Source organism: Podarcis cretensis, assembly GCF_951804945.1.
Source record: "Podarcis cretensis genome assembly, chromosome: 2".
Taxonomy (NCBI): Eukaryota; Metazoa; Chordata; class Lepidosauria; order Squamata; family Lacertidae; genus Podarcis; species Podarcis cretensis.
This window is the reverse complement of record NC_137171.1, coordinates 7,525,216-7,543,635: the sequence shown is the minus strand read 5'-3', so window position 1 is coordinate 7,543,635 and position 18,420 is coordinate 7,525,216. Positions and strand designations below refer to the sequence as shown.

At 45.2% G+C, this 18,420-nt stretch overlaps 1 protein-coding gene across 1 annotated transcript in view; it reads left to right on the top strand.

Annotated features, from left to right (window-relative positions):
• FAIM2 (Fas apoptotic inhibitory molecule 2) overlaps positions 1 to 15,840 on the top strand; it is a 41,840-nt gene extending 26,000 nt beyond the window's left edge. The window contains exons 8-12 of the mRNA XM_079966887.1: positions 806 to 843; positions 2,630 to 2,717; positions 3,758 to 3,853; positions 7,828 to 7,881; positions 13,875 to 15,840. Of these exons, the coding sequence (XP_079823013.1) occupies positions 806 to 843; positions 2,630 to 2,717; positions 3,758 to 3,853; positions 7,828 to 7,881; positions 13,875 to 14,024 (426 nt within the window). The 3' untranslated portion in view covers positions 14,025 to 15,840. The remainder of the gene's footprint in view (positions 1 to 805; positions 844 to 2,629; positions 2,718 to 3,757; positions 3,854 to 7,827; positions 7,882 to 13,874) is intronic.
• The last annotated feature ends 2,580 nt before the right edge of the window (positions 15,841 to 18,420 follow it).

The window sequence follows — 18,420 nt, the reverse complement described above, 5'->3', positions numbered from 1 at the left end:
CCTCCAAATGTTTTGGACTCCCAACTCCCATCGGCCCCCACCAATGGTCAGGAATGATGGGAGCTGTAGTCCAGCAATATCTTTGGATGATTAAGCACAAATCCCATCATCCCTGACCATTGACCGTGCTTTCTGGGCTGCTGGGAGTTGGAGTCCAACAATACCAGGAAGCCCCCAAATCAGAAAGGTGTAGACCAGGGGTAGTCAACCTTTTTATACCTACCACCCACTAATGCATCTTTCTTGATGGTGAAATTTCCTTACTGCCCACCAGTGCTCGATGGAAGGAGGATTCAGCTTGTACCGTAGAACCCCCCACTGCCCACCTAGAATCCTGAAACACCCACTAGTGGGCAGTAGGGACCAGGATGACAACCCCTGGTGTAGACAAAGGGTACTGTAATTTTTTTGGGGTAAAACAGTGCCTTAGTTAGAGTGCCCAGCAGCAAAGAAGGCTGGGGGGTCCTGCACCTTCAAGAGTTGAATAGATTGAAGGATTTTGGCAGCACAGCTTGCCATGCAGGGGTGAGGAAAAAATTGCACCATCTGAAATTCCCCCTGCAATGCAACTATTAAATGAATAGTTCTCTTTGGCTTTTGGCCTGTTTGTGACACCACAGAGGAAGAAACTACCCAATGTAAATCCATCCTTTATGTACTATTATTGCTTGGTGGGTCACAGGTTCTTTGAGTTTGTCTTCAGAAAGGACAAAGAGCATGCGCTTCTGGTGACATCTGGTTGCGCCTCTTTCCCTAACACTCAGCTCCAGCTTCTGAAGTTAACTAAGTGTCTTTCCTTCCACAGACTCTTTCCATGGCCTATCTGACTGGGATGCTCTCCAGGTAGGTTGGTCACAAGAAGAGACTGCATACTTGCCATATTTCTTCTATGTGGGAGATTTCATTCTTTGGCCTCACCCTCTGATGTTTCATTAGAAAGTCAGAGCATGCTTATTTACACACACCCCTCTCTATCCCAAAGTTGGCACGTTCCATTTTGCTGCTTGAGGTTCTCATATTGTTTTGGGTAATGCAGATTTGATAGATTCAGCTTCAAGCATGAACTGAATCATTTCCCCCCTCCATCTCTACTTGTGGCCCAAGTCATGTACATTTGTCATTCTCTGCCACCATGCTGTAACAATCTCATGCAGAGGTGCATCATGAATTTTCATTGTTTTATTTTTGTCTGATGGCCTGTCAGTGGTACTGGAAGGACAAAACAAAGGCATTAGTTGGTCACAGTATCTAGTAGAGCAATCAACACATTGCAGCAAGATATTCTGCTGTTGTAAATACTAAACAAAAGCCTAGTATGCCAATTTTGGCTGTTCTTGATTAAGGCTGCAGTCCTAACCCCAATTACCTCGGAGTAAGCACTGAATTAAATAGGACTTTCTTCTTCTGAGTAGTCGTGTTTAGGATTAGATTTCAATAGGTGCATTCTTCTTAGTTTTTATCACCACATTTGAAGATGGGGAAATACCTTTGGAAGCAATTGCTTTGCTGGGTGCAGGCTAAAGATTCACTTAGCTCAGCTCCATTTCTCCAGCCATGACCAACTTTATTATCATTAATTATATCTGTGTCTTTGGAAAGTTCACAAGGCAGGTGGGAAGGTGATGTTGGGCATCCCTGTTATGTTATTTCCAGCATGTGGTTCTCAGAGTCCCTGTCCAATGAGATTCCTCTGAGGTCAGCAACTGTGGCTCAGTGACATAGCACCTGCCTTTGCATGCAGAGGGATGCTAGGATCCCTTCTTGACCTCTCCAGTTAGAAAAGCTTGGGTGCCAGATCTGGGGAAGACCCAAGTCCTTGAATAAGCACCACTGGCTGCCATGTACAAGGCAGGTTTAGATGGACCAATTGTCTGACTTAGTATAAGGTAGCCTCATAATTGCATATGTAGAGGTTGTCAGGAGCTCATCCTACACTCGAGTAGGACCCTGGTAGCAACACATGCCTGACTGGCATGTTTTCTCTCTCCTGGTCGATCGTTCGGGAGCTTCAAAAGCTTTCTTCAGCCCGAACATCACAGCGACCGATGCCAACAGACATCGGCACACTTAGAGATCCGCAGAGTCTTCGCAGCTTGCGTAACAGACCTCAGCAACTCAGCATTTTGGCTAATCTACTTTATTTACATGTAAATACACACGGAGCACTGCAACATGGCTCCCTCTCTCTCTAGCATCAGACAGCAAAGAGAAAAAACAAGGGACAATAGTCCCACTTCACAGAACGCAGTAACACAAACATATTGTCTCCATCACTTTCTACTCTGTGGAGTCAAAACACACACCATCATGTGATAGACAAAAACCCCATGACTGCAATCATGGATCAGGAATTCTGACATCATTATGAGGTATCATTATGAGGCCTTATTCCTCAGAATGCGGAGAATTCAGATATTTTGACAACATCTGTTCCTTGTGCTCCTGAGCAACATATACAAGTTGGATTCCCTCTTCCTAATTAATGACTTTATCAGAATCCAAAGTTTCGAGTTAGTTTCTAAACCAAATGTGTCCCAGGCTTCTGAGAACTATAGCACATGTCCTTTCCGAAAGCGGATCTCTTAGTTTGGATCTCTAAAACCATTCCATTCCATTTTTCATTTTGCAGCTACTACAACACCAAGTCAGTCCTTCTGTGCCTGGGGATAACAGCTCTCGTATGCCTCTCTGTCACCTTATTCAGCTTCCAAACCAAGGTGAGTGAATGTGTCTTAGTAGGGTTGGGCATCCTAAATTTTGTCACTCCGTTTACAGGTGAAGGAGAAGTTGGGAGGATCATTCTGGCAATTTTCAGGTGGGTGGGGGCAAAACACGGCAAAAATAAGCTACAGTTACAATTAGTAAGTCCAGAGCCAGGAGCAGGTAGCTTTCATTCCCCACCTCAGATGTATTCCTAGAATAACACCACATGTTAACATAGTATTGTTCAAGGAGACATCTGGATATAAAAAATGGCAGCTACCTGTCACTGGAATGAGCACCATTGCCATTTCTACTGAGGAGAGGGCCACCACCAGCAAGATGCAGCAAAATGAAATGTTTAAAAAGGGAGCTGAGGTGGTTTTGGGGCACCTTCAGCCTCCGAGTTTGCTTATATTTTCCTTCCTTTCAATCCATTTTTCTATTGCGTTAAGCCTTTTTAGACATTACTGAGGACTGCCTTTTTTCATTCGTAATCTGCAAGTCACTCTGGGAATCTTAATGGTTGAAGAACAGAATTTTATGCTGTGAACCGCCCTGAGATCTATGAGTATAGGGCAGTATGCAACTTAAATCAGTCAATCAATCAATCAATCTCCATAAAACACGAACAGCCCATTGAAACTCTGAATTTTCTATAAACTGAAGTGACTGGGGCAAACACCAATATGAGATACATTATTTTCTAATTTGGAAGGGTCTGAGTTTGGATTGTATTGGGACGAGGCTTCCTGAAATCTCTTGAAAGCTCCCCAACACATGCCGAGGTGGATATTGCGGCTCATATAGTCAAAAAGCTAGATGTGATGGAGAGCTTGTCTAAGTCTAAGACAGTGTAAGTGAAGGGATCTCAAGGCATGAGATATAACTTGAGAAGGATGAGCGTCCATCTGCATACAAGATTCAGTAGCAATTGCCTGGCAAAGGCTGTATATGTTTGGTTATGTGAGTACCTCGTGCCATTCGTTGGGTGCCCTTGAATATACTCATTTGTGGCACACAGATATAGTGATAACCTTTTTCTTTCCTCCCACAGTATGATTTCACCTCCTGCCAGGGTGTGCTGTTCGTGATGCTGATGGTGCTGTTTTTTAGTGGGATCATCCTGGCCATTCTGCTTCCTTTCAAATATGTAAGTCTCATCTTGCTTCTACCAGCAAAAATATACGCACATGGGAATGTGTCATTTCACTGGGACAGTGAGATTCAGAGCACTCAAAATTGCTGAAAGCAGGAGTAGTCAACACGGTACCCACCCAGATGTTGCTGTACTAGAACTCCCATCATCCCTGACCACTGGCCATGCTAGCTGGGACTGATGGAAATTATAGCCCAATATCTTCTGGCGAACACCATGTTGGTTACCCCTGGTTTAAAGCTTAATCTACACGGAATCGCAGCATTGGGACAGGAGTCAAATGGGCTTTTAAGTCAACCCTCTGCTTGCTACCAGTTCTCTGCTGCCCAACCTTCAGAACCTAAACTACAAAGCAAAAACAGGAGAAAGTTGCATGGGCCTGTTTCAAGAAAGTGAAAAGGGATAGGTGAATCTGTCCTTTTTGGTTTCTCTCTGCTTCTCATTTTTCCAATGTTAAGTTCAGTTCTCCACATTTCTGCATCAGTGTGCAATGAAAAAGAAGAGGAAATCGTGGAAATTCATTGGCATTCTAGCCTAAACGTTTCCTAGCATGCACATTTTTGTATGCAATTTTGCCTAATTCACATGTTTTTCCTAGCCATTGTCACTACTTTAGTGCATTTTTAACATGTTGTTTTCAGTACTTAGTGTGTTTTATGCACACTAATGTACACATTTTTGGGGTTCCAGATTAAAGAGGTGTCAGTTTTGAATTTGGGGAAGTGCAAATTAGGTAGGTCTGCTTTAAAATGCAAACCAAAAAGAATTTCTCCTCCATCTGCACATGGGATGGAAAAACCAAATGGTATTCACCGCTTCCCCAAGATAGCATGGGCCATATGAGAAAATATTGCATGAAGGTGCATTATATAAGGCAAAATTGTGAATAAGAATGCATATGAATTTCCATGCAGACAATTTTAAAAAACACTCTCCCCCCCCCCCCGAAACTGATGCAGGCATTGAATAGCTGAACCTAAGACTGGGAAAATGAGAAACTAAGAAAAACAAAAATCGACAGATTTATCCATCTCTATTCTTAGGCAAAATTGTGACTGAGGTGGCTCTGGGCATTCCCCTTTCCTTTTGCAGCCTATGGAATCCTACCTGCAAGACCACTAAGCTAGACTGGCTCAAAAGTCTTCATTTTTGCCCTCACCTTTCTTTTCCAAACAAACACGTTCCCTCCTGCTAATTTCCTAATCCTTATCTCCATTTCTATTGTGGCACTGTGGTCTCCATTCCCACTCTCCCCTCCCCTCTCTGACACACACACACACAACTGCAAGGTTTGGCACCGGCTTGTGTTTACTGTTCCTGACCAGCAGTTGCTCACGAAGCAAAGACTGATTATGACAGGGAGGAGGAGAAATGGAGAAATGGGAAAGAGGGCAAAGATGCCAGAATCTCTCAATCATTCTCCATCAGGGAGTTTTCATTCTGCAGTTATCATGAGAGCCTGCTAGATATGGACAAAAGAAGGAGTGTTATCCTGGGTTTTGAAGCCCCCATTAATCACTGCGGACTTGGCTTGTTTGCTTGATTTCCAGGGTGGGCTGGGCTTTCCATGACCTCAAGTGGCTGGAACCATACTGAGTACCTGATTATCTTGCCTTAAAAGAACAATCAGTCCTTTGATTCACACCCTTCCATGATTCAGGCCTGAATAAGCCGAACGTCAACGCGTGTGAGAATGTTGTGCTTTGCAATAGAGAGCCCCAGATTTCTCATCCCTGAAGCAGGTTCTATGTGACACTATGTACTTCTCCATGGCAAACACCAAACAGGTCCGTCATGGCCTTGCTTTGATGTTGCTATTTTAATTTGGCATAGTGTTGGATGGTTATCTAAAACCTGACCCAGGTGAATACGTGTTTCCATCATCTTCCCCAGGTGATATTCAAAGTGTGGCGCTGTGGTGTAAACCACTGAGCCTCTTGGGCTTGCAAATTGAAAGTTCAGAGGTTCGAATCCCCATGATGGGGTGAGCTCCTGTTGCTCTGTCCCAGCTCCTGCCCACCTAGCAGTTCGAAAGCACACCAGTGCAAGTAGATAAATAGGTACCGCTGCAGCACGAGGGTAAACGACGTTTCCATGCGCTCTGGTTTCCGTCACGGTGTTCCATTGCAGCAGAAGCGGTTAGTCCTGCTGGCCACATGACTGGGAAAGCTGTCTGTGGACAAACGCTGGCTCCCTTGGCCTGAAAGCGAGATGAGCACCACAACCCCATAGTCGCCTTTGACTGGACTTAACCATCCAGGGGTCCTTTACCTTTATTCAACTAAATAGCTGTGCTTGTACAAGGATTGACATTAGTACAATGGAATTTTTCCACTTCTTTTTCCCCTGCATGTACCCCACACCATCCCCAAATCTATGATTGCTATATTTCAAAAAGTAGAAATCTTTTTTGGGGGGTGGGGGTGGGGCAGTCATTGTTACTACTCAAACACACACACTTCCTGGTTCTGTTGGCAAAAACCTGGATATTTTGCTGATTTTTTTTGAATTTTCCCCTGGACACTAATTTTGCTGTTGGAACCCCGGGAAAATCCAGACGTATGGCAACCCTACCCAAATCTGCTCCAGATGATTAGGGGAAACCCCAGAACAGGTTTGTTTGTTTTTTTTGAGGTGGGGTAGAATGGAGGGAATGTTCTGTTTTGTGCAAGGAGAAATCCTCATATTGACAGAACATTCTTGATATTATCAAGCTGGGTAGGAAATGTATAACACATTCCTGTCATACATTTATCTTAAATATTAACAGGGAGTAGAGAATAATGCTTCTATGTAGTTCAAGTTAACTGTTTCTGTCTGTCTGTCCGTCCGTCCGTCCCCCACAGACTGCAGTCCTAACCCTCATTTCTTGGGACTAAGTCCCATTGGATTCAGTAGGACTTACTTCAGAGTAGACATGGTTACGATTCTGTTGCTGACACACTACAGGAGTCCCTGCCAAAAAAGAGAGCTTTATTCAGCTTCCAGTTATCATCCAACACCCTTCATGCCATTATCAAGTGATGTTTGGTCCCAGCCTGTGCTTGGGAGCCTGTTTAATGAAATGAGAACAATGCAAAAGTAATTTCTCTTCCTTACACCTTGTTGGTTCATTTTCCATCTTCTTTCTGGAGGTGTCTCTTATTATTGTTGTTGTTACTATTTTACTTGGAGCCAACCTGTACCTTGAACCTCTGCTAAGAGAAGGGCCATAGCTCAGTGGTTAGAACATCTGATACCCATGTAGAAGATCTCTGGTTCAAGACCTGGTGTCTCTAGGGAAGGCTGGAAATGGAACCCAATAGAGCTGCTGCCAGCCAGTGCAATCAAAATTGATGGTTTCAGTCATTACAAGGCAGGAGCTTGTCCTACACTCGAGTAGGACCCTGGCAGAGACACATGCCCAACTGGCATGTTCTCTCCCTCCTGGTCGATCGTTCGGGAGCTTCAAAAGCTTTCTTCAGCCCGAACATCACAGCGACCGATGCCAACAGACATCAGCACACTTAGGGATCTGCAGAGTCTTCGCAGTTCGCGTAACAGACCTCAGCAACTCAGCATTTTGGCTAATCTACTTTATTTACATATAAACACACACGGAGCACTGCAACATGGCTCCCTCCCTCTCTAGCATCAGACAGCAAAGAGAAAAAACAAAGGACAATAGTCCCACTTCACGGAACACAGTAACACAAACATCCTGTCTCAGTCACTTCCCACTCTGTGAAGTCAAAAGATACACCCGTCATGTGAAAGACAACAATCCCATGACTGCAATCACGGAGCAGGAATTCTAACAGTTCTCAGGTTTCAATACCTGGCATCTTCAGGAAAGGCTGGAAATGGAACCCAGTAGAGCATCTTACTATGCACAAACATCCAGCCATTCATCCTCCCACGTGGATAGCATTGTTTACATCCTTCTGTCTTATGAGGCTGACCAATCTCTCTTGCCTCTTTCCATGTAGGTGCCGTGGCTCCAGGCCATTTATGCTGTGCTGGGTGCAATTGTATTTACAATGGTAAGTAAGCTGAGCTCAAGACAATTCTTTCCTCGACTCACTGCAACCAGATGTGAGAATTCACAGAGGTTAAAATATCAGCTGTGCTTTTCACTTGTAGCCATGCAGAAGATGCAAAAGATGTGGGGGAATGACACTGGGGAGAAAGTGCATCTTTTAAAACCACCACCACCAATTGAGTCCATATAAAACAATTAAAGGTCCAATGTGTTCAGTTTCTCTTGCTGTGCCATAGAAGAAGGTTGTCATCAACCAAAAGGCATTGGGTCATTTATTTATTTTTTGGTCTCCTAAAGACTCTTATTGTTTTATACAGAACCACCACCAGCCCAGGTCCATTTTAAGCCTTTGCTCCTTCCTTTGCTTCCTTTGATTTTGTGGGAGAAGAAGGCTCCCCTAATCCCACTCCTTCAAATACACAAGCTGAGTCTCTCCTTGTATTTCACGAATCTGTGCTTTATACAATCCAATCTGCAATCCAAGTCTACACTGTTCAGGATTTGGTCTCAGTTATGATGAGCAACACACCCACTTGTCTCAGTTCAGAATGGGAAAACCAAGCTATCCCCTTAGAGACCTTGGCTGTGGACACAGCATAGATTTAATGCAGATGATTTCCCCTCAAAGCATCATGGGAACTGAAATTTACTCCCAAAGAGCTGCAATCTCTAACCCCCTTAACAAACTACAGTTCCCGGGAGTCTTTGGGAGGGGTGCTAGGTGCTGTGTATGTACTTTAAACTTACCTTGCTATTGCTGCCTCACCATCAGAGTGCAGGGGTGAAAAGATAGGGGCAGATAAATCTGTCAATTTTGCTTTTTCTGGGGACTTTTTTCATATTTCCAATCTTCGGTTTGTATGTTACTTTCATTATTAGACACATTTTTTGCACAGTTTCCCTGAATATACTTTTTTTTTTAAAAAAAGGATTGCATCAGCTGAGAGTGTTGTTTATCTATCTCTTGCTATCTTTGCTCTCTCCCTTTTCACAGCTAATTGTCCTCAGGGCTTGAGGGGGGCAATTGGCCACTATATAAGTTAAGAAGCAGAGATAAGCAGTGGGCTCGGCCTACAACCCCTTGGGCTTGCATAGCATTCCCTGCAGCCTTTTCCGCCAGTCTCCCAGGGAGCTGCAGGAGTCTCAGAGTCTGACGCCTGTGCTATATATATATATATGCGCACGCATGAGAATGTATACAACATATGTGAATGTAGCCAGGCTCTAACTGTATGGTGGAAGTTGGTAAGAGGCGACAGCCATCCATCAGTGAGGGGAAACTCAAAGAGATGCTAGCAAGTAGGGACATTTGGCCTGGTGCACAAGGGCACCAGCGCCTGCATCTGAAGCTGGTGAGGCTGGGCATATATTGAGGGCACAGGGGCTTGGAAAGGCTCATCACTGATCCTGCCAAGCCCACCACCATTTTTTTTTTATAGAATATTTATTAAAGTTTTCAAAAAAATAATACAATGTAAAACAAATCAGAAAAAAACAACAAAAATACAAAAATACAAAAATGATTAAAAACAGATAGCGTTTTCATTACTTATTTTCTTTTAACTTATTTTCCAGACCTCCTCATACCTTCCATTCTTGTATTCTAATTCATAATGTTAGTTCAGCAAATCCTCACCATTAGTTATTACTTATTTCTAAGCCTTTTTTTCATATCTCTTAAACATTACAGCTGGAAACCACTTAATTTCTATCCAACATCATTCTAGCATTCATTAATTTTACAGTATTTCTGTAAGTAGACTTTAAATTTCTTCCAATCTTCTTCCGCCGACTCTTTTCCCTGGTCTCGGATTCTGCCGGTCATTTCTGCCAGTCCCATATAGTCCATCATCTTCATCTGCCATTCTTCCAGAGTGGGTAAATCTTGTGTCTTCCAGTATTTTGCAATCAGTATTCTTGCTGCTGTTGTAGCGTACATAAAAAAAGTTCTGTCCTTCTTTGGCACCAATTGGCCAACCACCATTTGGAGCCTCCCCACTACCAGAGCTGCAGCAGAGCATGGCTTCTTACCTCTGCCACCGTCACCAGCAGCTCCTCGTCTTGCCTCCCTTCTTTGCCGCAGGCATATGTATCTCACAGCAACGTAATAATAATAATAATAATAATAATAATAATAATAATAATAATTTATTATTTCTACCCTGCCCATCTGGCTGGGTTTCCCCAGCCACTCTGGGAGGCTTCCAACAAAAGATTAAAAATACATTAAAACATCAGTCATTAAAACTTCCCTAAACAGTGCTACCTTCAGATGTCTTCTAAATGTCATATAGTTGTTTATCTCTTTGACATCTGATGGAGGGCGTTCCACAGGGCGGGCGCCACTACCAAGAAGGTCCTCTGCCTGGTTCCCTGTAATTTCGCTTCTCGCAGTGAGGGAACCGCCAGAAGGTCCCTTGGCGCTGGACCTCAGTGTCCGGGCCGAACGATGGGGGTGGAGACCCTCCTTCAGGTATACTGGGTCGAGGCTGTTTAGGGTCTTAAAGGTCAGCACCTTTAAACTTTGGTAGACTGAATGGTGCAACTGCATGTACCTGTGTGTTAAAACTAATCATGTGGTTCTTCTTGCCTGAGCTACAGCATGAAGTCTTAGTGTATATCCTCAGAACATTGCTGCATGTCTCTTCCCATGTTAGAAATGTGTCTCATCAATGAAACTGTGTGCCACCTTCTCAAACTGCACGCAGAGTTCAGCCGGTGCTTAGCTCAGTGCATACAATAATTCAGTATATAGGAAGAAGGTCCCTGTACACTGTAGTATTCTCCTTAAACCTCCCTATCATTGACACCTCGGAAAGGCTTATTCCCTGACCATGGAAAAGTCGGTTTTGGATGTCACTCTGTGTGGCTGAACCTGCAGGCCAGATCAGGCCTTCCCCCAAACCATTTTTAGTCAGCCACCATGTTACCTTTCCAACATCAGGGAGAATATTGCCTCAGATATGCCTATTTCTAATGCAGTGCTGAATGTTGTTTGTCGAGGTCCCTAAGCCACTCCCCAATAATTCACACATCACACATCAATTTTGGTTTGGGTTTTTGGCACGATTTTGGCCACAACTTTATTTAAATACATCCAAGTGAGTGGTTGCTTAGGCATTGGTTCCGACTATCTGTCCTTGCCCCAGGGACAGAACTGACTTCTGGATTCCAGCGAAAGCCAATGCGGGAAACAAATTTTGGGGAGAAAATGAAGCTGGGCCTCAGTCCCTCACTTCTCACCCTCATGCTCCTGGTGGCTTGCACGGCCCAAGTCCGATGCCAGGGACAAGGACAAAAAGAATGGCAAGCCCCTGGATTCCTTTAACGGAATTCCCTTTCCGCACCACCATTGGAGGGGTAGGCACTTACCCCTCCACCAACCAATTTGAACCAATGCCTAACTGCCAACCTTACAAGTTGTGACAATTTGCTATGCAGTAGGCAAAAACCAAATGGCCCCAGCCAATCAGCCAAATGGACAAAATTCCAACCAGGCCCCTGCCTCAAAGCAGACGACCCCATGACAAGTATAGCAAGGTCAAGCGAACAACCCCCCCAATACAGGGAGGGTGGGCGAGTGATCCGGTGCAAGCAGCCGAGAGGACGCCCAAAGTTGGGCGTCCAGTATTTAACACCTCTGACCCCTCCTTCAAAATTGGCAACAAGGAATTCTCCCCAGCGACCCAAATTAACCAATTCACTGCCTGGGTCACTTCGCAAATCCGCCCAGCAACAATGGGGTGGCTTGTATCCCCCACCACAACACGTGCTCTCTGTTAGGGAGAACACGTTTTCTCCCATCCTGCTTTTAATCAAAAAGGTGTGCTTTCAGGGATGCCAACATGTTCCTTCAAACACCAACCTCTGGAGAAGTTTGCCATCTTCACTGACTAACTTTGGGATATTTGAAGCCTGTACTTAGGTATTTGCCCACTGGTAGGGAATATAGGTTAAGATATAGGCCAGTCTAAGGGAATGGCCCAGTGCCCTTGGCTAACCAGGTGATCCCGCCAGTGTTTCTGTAACCATGCTAACCTTAGTGGAACAAACCTGCCTGGAGATTCCGGTTCCCAACAAAAGAGGGTTGTTCTCCTGGAGCTTTCTAACAACTGCCCTTTGGACCTTTGATAACCCACAATTTATCATGAAACTAAACCACAAATCTGAACTGCAGTCCTTGGCAAGCATTTTAACCGGGCTCTGTGACGCAAGAAAAAATGGGACGCAAAGCGCTGTTTACATTAGAGTAGACATTTTGGGCTGAAGGTCACATTGCTTCTGAGCACCCTTTTCCAGGGGCCACAGGTGGGAAAAGCCAGAAGCAAAAGCGGGTGGGGGAACAAATGCAAAATTTGTCCCCACCCTTGAATTAAAAACCAAACATGTAGCATAGGGGAAGGTTGCGTGATGTTCCTTGTGTTCCTCCTTTGGGAAGAATGCAGTAGGCCACGTTGGTACATAGCTGTCAACTTACAGATTTGAAAATAAGGGAGCAGCAGCCTCGAAAATAAGGGATCAGCAGCCAAAATAAAGGATTTTCAGAACATAGGTATGTTCAACTTCTGAGCCCCTCCGAGCCAAAGGCAGAAAGCCTAGCCAGCAGCCAAACGAAGCCTCAAGCGGTGGTTCCCACAGCACAGCAAAGGGGATGCAGCAAGGAAAACCACCTTTACCTCTCCGCTGGGAAGCGCTGAGCAAAGGCGAGTCCCCAGGCAAAGCAGCCAATTTGATGCAAGCTCCACCCCCCAGTCATTCTTAAACTCCTTATTGGGTGAGCAACGCAGCCAAGCAACACAGTTGGACCCTCCCTCCTCCCTGGCCAGCAGGGAGGGAGGGAGAGGAGCTGCTTCCTTTGAAACCCGGGAACATCATCAATAAGGGACAGCAGTGGGACATGGCGCTGGGATAAGGGACTTTCCCACCAAATAAGGGACGGTTGACAGTTATGTGTTGGTAGGTCGTGGTGGTGGTTGTTTAAGCAGATAGTGGGATGCAGGGAAAATCTACTGGATTCTGTAGACCACTGTGAGCCTTTTAGTTCTTTTCTCCTGTTTCCATTCGCTCAGAGAGCCACAGGGACATGGGTATAGTGGAAATGCATTGAAGCATGCACATTTTCAGTTCTGTTTATGGATCTCTTTCCCCCTCTGTACAAGGCAGGAGAGTGAGGTGTTGCATGTGGGCAGCGAGATCTTGATTACACTGGCTCAGGCTGGCAATTCAGGCTGGCACCCACCCAGCAAGGATCCTCCCTCTTAATCCAAGCCATGGGAGCTGCCTTAGCTTTCCCGGTGAGGAGCAGAGCGAAGGAGGTTGAGGCTGGATATGGGTGTGGACTTGACCTACCAGCAGCAAGGGAGGTGGCTTAAGTATCATGCCAATACTGTTATCACCATAAGCTCTGAAGGTCAGAAAGGATGGGATGAAACTCAGTTCAGTCCCCATCTTCATCTGGGCCAACTCATTTGCCCTTTCCAAATCAATATACAAACCAAAACACCACCAGCCTTCAAATGTTGCCATTCTCCAACCCAGAATTGTGTACATCAGGAGAATATGCACATAAAAGTGTGTGTATTAGTAGGAGGAGTCGTTATATTTTTAGCCCTCCATTCCTCCCCCAAATGCTTTATCTTAGGGGAAATTGCTTGCCCAAATATGTTTAATGGGCAAGAGTTACATACAAAAATAATAAATAAACGTGTATTAAGGGGGAAATGTGGGCACAGTAAAATGCTAAGGACTTTTTTCATTTAAATGTAAACAGGCGTGGAAATGTGGCAAATTGGAATTGTAACAGAGAAAACAAGTGAAACTGATTTGACAGATTTCTCCAGAGAGGTTACCGGCACACTTAGCAATCCTATACTGCAATCCTATACTCGCTTCCCCTGGAGCAAGTCTCACTGAACTTAGGGGGACTCAGCGCTGAGCAGACATGTATAAAATGGCAGCACTGACCTTGGCCTGTGTTTGGTTTTCTCTCCTCAGTTCCTGGCCTTTGACACACAGCTCCTGATGGGAAACCGACGCTACGCTATGAGCCCAGAGGAATACATCTTTGGGGCTCTCAACATCTACCTAGACATCATCTACATATTCTCCTTTTTCCTGCAGATCTTTGGGTCTAGCCGAGAGTGAGCTTGGCAAAGCTGCTCGGGCTTGTGTCTGATTTATTATTATTATTATTAAAAAAAAGAAAGGAATATACATCGGATGGCACAACAAGAAAGAAAGGAGAGAGGAAAAAGTTATCCAACCTCTCTAGCCCTTTAGCAAGCTCCATTCCATCAGATGGGCCCCTGTCTACCCACCGGCCTCGTTGAGCTCCTGCAGCCTGTACATATATACATATAGATGCTGTTAAAACTTTTGTGACTCAAAAAGCAAACTGGGGTGTAAATGTACTTGCTCTGGCAACTGCCTTCAAGCTGTAAATTGAACCTGGAGTTGCAGGACCAGAATGGGCACTAGAGTGAAGGGGAGGGGGGCCATTTTTGCGTGTGTGGTTTCAATTGCTGAAGCAAAGCAATTGGGAATTCAGAAACGATCTTAATCAAGGTGGTCACAAATGTTTGTGAAAATCTACAGAATGGCTGATTTATTTATTTATTGGTGTTCTTCATGACAATTGTTGCGCAAGCCTCAAATTCAACTCCCGGCACACATTTAGGGCCAATCTGTTCATTTGCTTTCTAGCCACTAGACGCTTTTCCTCCGAAGAGCTCAGAGCAGCTTACAATGTCCATCTCACTTAGCTTCATTGGTAGAACTTCTTCACATGCCCTCATGCTCACTAGGATGTTTTGGGGGGTGGGGGTGGTTCCAGACTCTGATCCTCTTCTGCTCGGTTTTGAGTTTTAATTTGCTGATTTGAAGTTGCAGGGTTCAGTTCCAGTTCTTTTGCCCATTTTCTTGTTTGTTTGTTTCAGCACTATTTCCGGCATAGCAAGAGGAGCAGAATAAATGGTCACTGTGTTCCTGCTCAGTCAGTGATGGCATTTCTAGTCCCAACCACTAACAAGAGCAAACATGTCCTCAGATCTGGGATAATACCTCTTGCCGCCACTTTAATGCTGCGCTCCCATGCACCAATGACTTCACCTGTCTCTCCATCCCTTTCTTGGGATGTGGATGACATTAAGACTTCTTCCCATGAGTGGATCAGGGCTTGAAAGGAGAGGAGGCAGAGAGAAGGAGGGAGTGACAGAAGAATGCTTTCTGCTTTCATAAGTCTAGCTAAGCAAGTCTTTTCAGATTTAGAGAGGATGGCCACGGCATTTCTCATGGCCTAGCATTTCTTTGCCAATTGTTACAGACAGAAAGATGGAGAGAAACACACCCCAGCACTGAGAAATCCATGTGTAGGAGATTCCAGAAATCTAGACAGGAGCCTACCATTCTCATTTGTATTCAGATCACCTTTGCATTATGACACTGCATCTGTTTAGAAATATTGGGTGCATGAATGGAGGCCCCGTGTCGCCTCTAAATCTCATATATAGATAGATCCTTGCAAGTGAAGACATTCCAGCCTCTTAGCTAGATCCCTTCACCACCTCGGCTAGAATAGCTGCCTAAATTAAGCCTAAATTCCTGATTGGAGTTTGAGGTCATCCCTCTGCTGCCAGAAGTGGATGGGTCATAAGAAGAGTGCTGAGGTTGGGTTAAAGGGTTCAAGAATGAAAAAACTTCAGCACCACTGGACAAAGAATGTGAATAAATTCTAAAATCCCAAATTGACCAGATTGTGTGTGTGTGTTAAGGCAATGAGGTCATATCTAACCCCTGCCTAACCAATGGTGTATTTCTGCATCAGTTGATAACATACAATCACCCTGTGTAATTCAAAGTGTGCCCTGCATTCTTTGCATATATATAAAACTGCTGGCACAACCATGATGTAGGTGTTTGCACTTTGTTCACCTGTGTGATCTAATGAACTTTTACATTATTATTTGTGCATTCATGGCATTGATACCCTTCCTCCCCTGAACTCAGTGGTGCATGTGTGTGTGTGTGTGTGTCAAGATAAACTCTTTGTGAGATATATTTGTGAGATATATATATGGGATATATTAGAGCAATCTTCTGAAACCTGGCACCCTCTAATATGCCTATCAGCCCCAGCCAGATAGATTGGGTGTGCTCTCTCGGGCTGGTGGGAGTACTGGTCAAAACATCTGCAGGGCACCACGTTGGGGAAGGTTTGGTAGGACTGAGATGACAACTATTTACTCAGGGTCACCCAGGGAGTTTCACAGATGATAAAGAACCAAAACCCAGGTCTTCATGGTCCCACACTCTGTCCACCACCCCAGGCTGGATCTGTAGATAGTGATGCTATGTCATATGATGCTTTGTGTGTTTATCTCTTTATTGGTTTGTGGTGCTGTTATCCTTATTTTGATTCCTAGAAGCTCAGAGCACCTTACATGCAGCTCCCAGACAGTCTAACATCCAGCCAATCAACAAGCTGAGACCTGCTTTGATTTACAGCATAACAGCATTCTATGTCATCAGATGATTCAGTTATTAAAACAAGTGTATTCTGTCCCAGGGTGATTTTGTTCTGTTACAGCAAAGGTACAGGCAGAGGTGTAGATAGATCACCACCACCCTCAGATGGACTCTATTGCTTTAGTCCACCCGATTCTTGGATTACGTGGACATATAATGAAGGGGCTCCAGCCCACTCAGGCCTGTTTGGCCTAAAGGCTGATTCTGAGACCAGGAAAATCTCTTGTCTTCACGGTTTCCATGGGAAACTTCTTTCCACACTGATAGGGGAAGCACTCCACGGCAATCTGCTTTCTCCACTGGAAATCTCTCTAGGTTCCTGAAGAGGGCAGGAGAGGGCAGAGGAACTGGATTTGCACCCACTCCTTGGACTGGGCCAAGTCTGTTGTCTCCTGAGTCTCACAGTCATTTGTCAGTGTTGTCCAAAGAGCCTACAGGCAGGATGGCAGTTTCTTGACAGACTGGGGTCCGGGTGTTTTTGAGAAGCTTTTATTTGTTGACCAGCGATCACATTTCCTCAGAGCATGATCTCGGCCTGGAAAGGGCAGACAGATTGTCTCCTGCCCCATGCCCACCTCCTCCTCAGGCTGCAGCTTACATGAACTCCAGAGCATACCCGAGTATCTTTCCATCATTGCACGTGTGGTATTAATGGTCCCCATGTGGAAATCAACCAGTTATTTTCTAATGGTGGCCCCCAGGCTGCAACAGCCTCTAACTCTTATTTAAAAGATGATGCTTCCACCCGATAGGGGCGGCTTATCTGAAACCTGCCTGGGAATGCTGAGGAGTCTGCGTCACTCCGTTGCCTGTGGCATTTCTGACCAGTGGAGAAAGGGGAGGGGATCTGAGCAGGCCACTGCCAAGCCCTTTGCTCTGTATGTTATCCTCCTCTTCCTCTTCTTGCTGCTGTCCTCCCCTCTTAGCACTCAGATGTTTGCACAGTCATTGCACACAGATTCAGTTTACAAGCTGGTGGTGTCCCTGAGCGAGTGAGAGGAAAGTTACTGTGCACATGTGGAGTAGCACTGTCCTGTGCAAGGCACCTGCCTCCCTCCCTGCCTGCTTCTTCTATCAGAAGAGTTTTGCTCTCCCTGGTGCCTGATTTATGCAGTGAACTCTCTGATTTTGTACCCAGGCTGTAATGCAGAAGAGGAAAACAGGCCTTCTGTAAGAGGGGACAGATAGAAGATGGAGGTATACCCCCTGGTGAAAGTAAATGGACCTGGACAGATAGGAAATGCCACCATATTTTTCATTGTTACATATCTAGCAACTGTGAGAGGTGGGGACACAATAAATTAATGTATTGATTAAGCAAATAAATGGCCCATCAAGTTGGACATGTTGCTGTGGTTGTTGTGGGACGCCTGTCTAAGTCAACTGTTGCAGATGGCAGCCAGGCAAGTTGCTTTTTCAAAAGCTGGTCCCACCCCAGATCCGCAAGCCAAACATTGCTGCAAAGCCTTTAGACAGAGGCAGGGGATGCACCAAGCGCAAGAACTCAGGAGCTGCGATCTGCTTCATAGAAATGACTAGCTGCCATTTTCTCAATGCAGAGGGAAATCTGAGGCAGAAGAAGCTCACCACATGGTGAGCTAGCTTCCCAAGAAGTGGGTCTCTGCTAGAAAGGGCAAGGAAGCTTGACATGGTGGAAGCACACTGGCACAGTCAATCCAGCACTCGTGCTGGTGCATTTTCACTGTGTCGATATCCCTGCCTCTTTGCCACTTCTCCCCTTTCTCTCACTAAAAACAGTGGCCTACCTGCCAGAAAGCTAGCACAGCAAATCGGCCCTTTCTGGTGAGCTGCTTCTGAAATGAGGCCCATCCCTTACACCACTGAGGAGCTCCCTGCTTCTGAGAACTGAGATCACTCCTTCCTGCATTATTCCACCCACTTCATCTGCACCAGTCCATTCTGAGTAATGTTTATTGGTCACACTATAGAGGGAGGGAATGTTGGGAAATTGGCTTTTTCATGTAGTGTGATCCAGTGGCGTTGCAAGGTGGGGTGG